The following is a 6,593-nucleotide window of genomic DNA, read 5'->3' as shown; positions in this document are numbered from 1 at the left end:
ATCAACCCTTTCTTACCAAAAGTAACTTAATTTCGGGATTCAAACTCAAAATACAGCGTACCTAATGCATGTGCTGAGATATGCAAAAGATCTCTAGGCCATGTTCGGGCCCCAATCAACTTTGACCACAACACTGAAAACTAATCAAAGGAAAAAATATAAAGACGAAACGGATAAAGAACAAAAGCCTATATGGAGCATCTTTACTTCCAAAAGTAACAAAGTGGATCTATACGCTTTCACAACATTCAAGGTAGAGTTGCACATTTTCCTATTAAGTCGCTGCTTGCCTCTTTCCGTCCTTAGTAAAAATAGACATTAGTACCAATTAATAATGCAGATAAGTACTCTCTACTAGTAATAAGAGGGAAATGGACAGAAAACAAAAGGCTAATTGAAGTAGTAAGTAACATTTAGTATACTTAAATGGTATATTTATTGATAGATTTCCCCGGCAAAATACTCATACATTTGCTGATAAAACTGTAGAAAAAGGAGACTGTATTTCCAGTGTTCCACCCAAAACATGACCCAGTCATCCATTTCTTGACTTCAGAAGCTTATTTCTGTCATATACCTACTATATCTAATCTAATCTTAAACCAAACAAAAGAGAACCTAATAATCCACTAAGCATTGTTTTTCTTGAATCTAGAGCCTGTCTGCTACTACCCTAATTCTTCTTCCCCTGAAGAAGACTATGACCTTAGCCAATCTTAAACCCTACTACTACCCCCCAAAAAAGCCATCTTTCACCAAATTTCCACTATCAAAATACTAAAGACATTTGTTTCCTGCTTCTAAAACTTCCAAAAATAATTTCTTGGTCAGTAAGTCCACTCCTGAGGAAGCTGTAGTTCTTGGGACATTGCAACCGGTGACTGACTTCTCAAACTCCGCCATTGTTGCTCCATCACGTTATTATTCCGGTACTTCAAAACACCACCTATACAAAAAGATTTTGTAAAATCAGGAAATATTCAAAATAAAACTGCTAGGTAGTAGTTAATTTAGGATAACAGGATAGGAGTAGAATTTTTACCATTATTATTACATCTGGGTTGAACCTGATGCTGCAGATTCAGATTCAAGGCCTGGACCACCCTGTCTGGCATTAAAACTGTCGAACACCCTGCTAAATAGACAAACAAAAATTGACAAACACATAAGCACCACAGAATAAATCATAAGAACAGTAAAGAACATGAGATAATGTGAACTCGGCCAAAACATATATGTAGGAGATTTTGTGACAAACAGATGGGATTATACTTATTTTGAATATTTCTTTACAGTTCACACCCCCCACCAAAAGCACACATAATGTCAAAAACAAAGCCGAAACAGTCCAAAATTCCAGTCTCAAATTCCCACTATCAGTGCCAAAAAAAAAAAAAATTGAAAAAATATAACCGAAAACAAGTCCAATCCACTGTTAAAATCACTGCAAAATAGACAAATAGACAAATCATACACATGCATTTCCCTCATAAATGATGAAATTAAGGGCCCTTTTGGCTCCAAATACCTGTTTTCACTCCAAATTACTCACAAAACTTTAATGTTTTTCCAAGTTTTATTCATGTCCAAACACAAATTCAATTTTCAAATACCGTTTTTCAACTTTCTTTTTCCAATTAGGTACTACATTTTATGTCCAAAAGCCCACTAAGTTAACAAAACAGGGGAAAATTTAAAAAAAAGTTACCTGGTTTTTTTCTAGTTTCAGTTTGAGTTCCAACTCTTCTGGGAATAAAAACACCAGTTCCAGCACATTCTCTTTTGGGTCCAGAGTTTCCTTCGTAAAAAGCGCGCATGCCTGAGCCAGACTGCGGCGGCGCGTGAGACTGTTGCAGCATTGGCCGCGACGCCTGAGATTGCTGTAGATTAGGCCAAGCAGATTTTGCCATGTTCAAAGGCCTATCAGGTCCATTTCTATCTCTCACTTGGCCCATAGGGTACTGCAAAAATCTTTCTTTTTCATGACCCATTACTTCTTGTCTTTGCCTCATTAACTGGTGTTGCTTCAAACGCTGAAACTGCATTTCCCCAAACATAAAAATCAATAAATTTGGAAGCAAAACAAAAAAACTATTAAGAGTGTTTGGTACGAAGGAAAATGTTATTCTAGAGAAAACATATGGGTTTCTTACTTATTTTCTAGTGTTTGCCAGGTAAGCTAGTAACAAAATACTATCCCAAAAACATTAATGAAACTAGTAATGGCACTTACTAAACTTGTTTTACCTACTTCTTAGGTAGTCGTTTTCCTTTCTTTTTTTTTTTTTTAAATTTGAGAAAATATTTTCGAAACATCTGACCAACCAAACATGACAAAAATGAAAAGAAAAAAACCATTTTTCTAAAACTATTTTCTTCCATACCAAACACACCCTAAGCTTATATTTCAGAATTGAACCTTACTTGAGCCATTTGTAACTGTTGGTAAGATAGTGGTGGTTGATTAGAGTAGAAAGACCCAAGATTTGGTTTAGACATTTTTGGGTCTACATAAACTGGACTCGTCTTTCTTGGTGGAGCCCAAATTCCATTTTTGTCCTCCATAATCTTCATTCTTGCAACCTCACCAACTGCAGCATATAGCAAATCCACTGTCCCCTTTCCACTCTGCACAGAAGGGTATTTTGGACTTTCGTTATTTGAGCCTTGTTTGGACCCAAACACACCACATAACGTTGACTGAGGTGAACTTGACAAATTCTTAACCTACACAGAGCAAAAACAAGAAAATACCCAAAACCAAAGTTAAACTAAGCCAAAAAAAACAGCTGACGAAATAAAATGAATAACAAGACTATGCTCCTATTTGGGTATAGATTTTTTAAGTTGTTTTCAAAAAAAAAAAAAAAATTGAAAAATTGTTTGTCCATGAAATTTGATCAGTTTTGAAAAAAAAATTAGAAGAAAATTCTTCAAGTTCCAAACACTGTCCACCAGTTTTTGGGTGTAATATTTTTTTATACTCACAAACTAAGCAAAAAGAATGAAAAAAACAAAAAATCTAAGCTCTTGTTTGGCCATAAATTTTGGAAGCTTTTTTTCTAAAAAAAAAAAAAACTGAAAACATTATTTGTCCATGAAATTCGACCAGTTTTTGAAAAAAAAAATTGAAGAAAAATTTTCCAGTTCAAAAACTGGACCAGATTTTGGGTGAAATATTTATTCCACTAATAAAACTTCAAACTTTTTTGCAAGTAATATGCATGTCTAAACGCAACTTCAAAGTTTCCAAAAACTCTTTCTTTTTTTTCAAGTTTCACAAAATCTATGGTCAAAAATAGCAGCATAACAAAAAAATAACATGAAAAAAGTAATATACCTTGTGGTTTTCAAAAGTATAGTGAGCCATTTGACGAGTTAATTCAGTGATATAGTCATCTTCTTCTTCACTCTCTGTCTCTGTTGAGCTAACAACTGATTCAACTGGTGAACTCAGATCCGAGTTAGGACCAAACATGTTAAACCCATAAGAAAATTCATTCTGAAAATCACACCCAAAATACCTCTTACTTTCATTTTTCTTAAACCCAAAGAGAATGTCATCATCTGTAAGAAACTGTGGTGGTAACCAAAACTCACACTCCTTTGCATCTTCCCCCATTTCAAAGGTTTACAAAAAATGAAAATTTTGTAGAGTGGTGGAGACAGTTGATGTTTGTTTATATAATTTGAAAATGAAAAAGTATTTAGTGAGGGACAGATAATGTATGGGGTTATAAATTGAAAATCCTAGGTGTTGTTGGTTTTATGTTTTGTTTTTTTCTACTTGCTGTGTCGGCGATTGTAGTGCACGCTGCTTGCCAGGTAAGATGAGAGAGATAAGAATGCGCCGATTTGGGCTAGCACGTCTGCCACGTGAGACTAGTGGTGGGACCCACGTATGGAAGTGGGATACTATAGTCTGCAAGAACTTGTACCAAAAATAAAATAAAAATATTTTCTCCAGAGGAATAATGGGACTAATCTCGCTGTGATGTTTTTCGCTTTTCAAAACTTAATTTTATTAAATTTTAAAAGTTAATATACTTATTTTTCCCCCAAAAATACTTATTTTTTTAATAAATACTTATTTGAAAAAAAATGAGGTGTTTGGCCAAACTTTTTAGAGAAAATAAATGCTTCTGGAGAATAGCAGAAAGCTTTTTTTGAAGCAAAAAAATAACTTTTCTCTTTAAAAGATTTTATTGAAAAGTACTTTTGAGAAAAATACAAATAGAAATACTTTTTAAAATCTTAGTCAAACATTAATTGCTGCTCAAAAGTAATTTTTTAATTAATTGGCTAAATACAAACTGCTTTTACTAAAAATATTTTTTGAAAAGCATTTTTTAAAATAAATTGATTTTAAAAATTTGGCCAAATAAACAATAAATTAATGAGAACGTGTTGGCACCTTTGTGATTTGCCAATATGGGTGGCAGAACACAGATTGTCCGCATCCGCTTCTCGTAGTACTTCGAGCTTTGCGTGAATTAATATTTCTTATGCTTAATAAGAATATTTAATTTATCGATTTGTATTGGAGGTTATGCTTAATAGGAATACATTTTTCTTATTTTCTTAGTCACAATACAAAAATATTTTATCCTAATAATTAATTGCCGCTCTTTTCAACTGAGTATCGGACCTTATATTTGATTTGTAAAGTTACTACTCTATATTTAATTTATATTTATATAGCAAATTTTGAGCCACTAAGGAGTTTATCTTTTTATTGTAAATGGAGAAATTATTACATATAAGAGCCAATATTAATATAAAAACACCTAAATCATTTTTTTTTGGTAACTAACACTTAAATCATTATTAAAATCATTATTAAATCTTTTATTCGCAGTTATTGTGACCTCTTTAGAGTATCTATCGATGCATTAAAGATACAATAGTTGTATCTTTGAGACTTGTTAATTGGAGTTGTAGATAGCTCTAAATTTATTGGAGTACTATTTGTAGACACGTAAATTTTATTGGATTATATTCATGCAAAACTTGTATTTAATCCATATTTATTTTGGTCGAATAATTAATTTGGACTTTACAAATTAAATTAGTTCATGTTATTATTTTCAAGTTCAAGGTTCATTTCATCTTGAGGGCCCAAACTCATCCCCGTGTCAAGTAACATGGCATTCCAGTCAAATTCAAGACCAATAAGATGACGCCGCGCGTTCAAATGATGTGGCAATTCCGGTCAAATACAAAAACAAATCAAAAGTCGTCAAGTGTCTCAAATGACATGTCTTGTCAATAACAAGTAATCTTATCACATAACATTTGTGATAAGCTTGATAATTTACGTGAACCAATCGAAATGAGGCAAAGAGAGTTCATCTCTACATTTGGATTGCCTACTCCGTACGATTATAAATAGGGGGTTACATAACTTTAAAGGACATTCAAAAGAAGCATTGGATAAAGCAACAACATCGACTACACAGTTCCGAAGTATTCAACGGAGTTCTTCTTGAGGATCAACCAAAACAATGAAATACTGCTCGACATTTATAGTGATCAAAATACATCTCTAGGGGGTCCAAATCATCCCCGCAAGAGAGAAATACGCTACCGAAAGCCCTCAAATCACAAAACGTTTAGGAGAGAAGAATCAAGAGAACAACCGAATTATACTCACAAAATTCATAAATAAAATTACATTTTTCTTTTACTTTTTATTGCAGTTTATTTTCGACACTTGAAAAAATTTTGTGAATACCATCATCTCGGATCTCGATCGAGATATTGATGGTGATTTTTTAGGACCCGTTTGGCCATGAGAATTTTTTACTTTCTTCCGTAACTTTTTTTCACTTTATTTGAAAATCAACGTTTGCCCATGAAAAATCTAATTTGGAAAACACCTAAAACTTTGTTTTCACTTTTAGTACATTCAAACAATCAAATGGCCTTTGTAAAAACTATAACTAAACCCAACTCCAACTTCAAAATTTCAAATAAAGTGAAATTTTTTTGATTTTTACGGTCAAACGACTACTTAATTTCACATATCTAAGAGTGATACATAAAATTTGGAATAGAAATAAAGAGTAGAAAAACAGTTTAAAATTTATGATATTAAATGTTATGAATGGGTTTGGACCAATATTGACAAAGCAGCCCAACACTGAATTAAGTGAGAATGTTTAGGATCCGGGTTAATAAATAGCGATTTATGAGAGCAAAATAGACTTATGCGTACTACGAAGAAACTGTTTGTTCCTCTCATTCCCTTTCTGAGAGTCTAACTTCTCATTCATATTCTTATCTCTATCTTTAGTTACTTGATTTTAATATTTTTCATTGTAATTCAATAGGTTAGATTTTATATTTTAATTTGGCTATTAGTGATTATCTATATTTATGTTGAGGATTCTGATTTGTTACATTAAATATGTTATAACGTCGTGATTATAGGAGAAACAAGTTACCATAAAAATAAGATAAAAATCTAAATTAAATTCTTTTCGAATTTCAAAAACTAGCACTATGGAATTGGATTGGACAAAGTGCTTACAATCCTGTAAATAGGCAACATAGTGTAGGAAATAGGAGACAGGGCTAGAGTGCATATGTTT

General features: G+C 32.6%; 1 protein-coding gene across 1 annotated transcript; it reads right to left on the bottom strand.

Annotated features, from left to right (window-relative positions):
* Positions 1-412: 412 nt before the first annotated feature.
* On the bottom strand, positions 413-3,690 carry LOC132049583 (uncharacterized). Its single transcript, XM_059440448.1, has 5 exons — positions 3,341-3,690; positions 2,425-2,727; positions 1,709-2,039; positions 1,043-1,132; positions 413-946 (listed from the first exon to the last, which is right to left on the bottom strand). Exons 1-5 carry the CDS (start codon positions 3,620-3,622, stop codon positions 828-830), a joined length of 1,125 nt encoding a protein of 374 aa, XP_059296431.1. The 5' UTR covers positions 3,623-3,690; the 3' UTR covers positions 413-827.
* Between the last annotated feature and the right edge of the window lie 2,903 nt (positions 3,691-6,593).

Source organism: Lycium ferocissimum, chromosome 3 (genome assembly GCF_029784015.1).
Source record: "Lycium ferocissimum isolate CSIRO_LF1 chromosome 3, AGI_CSIRO_Lferr_CH_V1, whole genome shotgun sequence".
Taxonomy (NCBI): Eukaryota; Viridiplantae; Streptophyta; class Magnoliopsida; order Solanales; family Solanaceae; genus Lycium; species Lycium ferocissimum.
Note: the sequence above shows the minus strand (reverse complement) of the source record. Positions and strands in the feature narration are given on the sequence as shown.

Bases quoted from the DNA above. Each gene is read 5' to 3' on its own strand.
- LOC132049583 (XM_059440448.1), bottom strand. From the start codon at position 3,622: ATGGGGGAAGATGCAAAGGAGTGTGAGTTTTGGTTACCACCACAGTTT. The intron at 2,728-3,340 runs GTATATTACTTT...TGCTCTGTGTAG, and splicing joins ATACTTTTGAAAACCACAAG to GTTAAGAATTTGTCAAGTTC. The intron at 947-1,042 runs GTAAAAATTCTA...CTTTTTGTATAG, and splicing joins ACCCAGATGTAATAATAATG to GTGGTGTTTTGAAGTACCGG.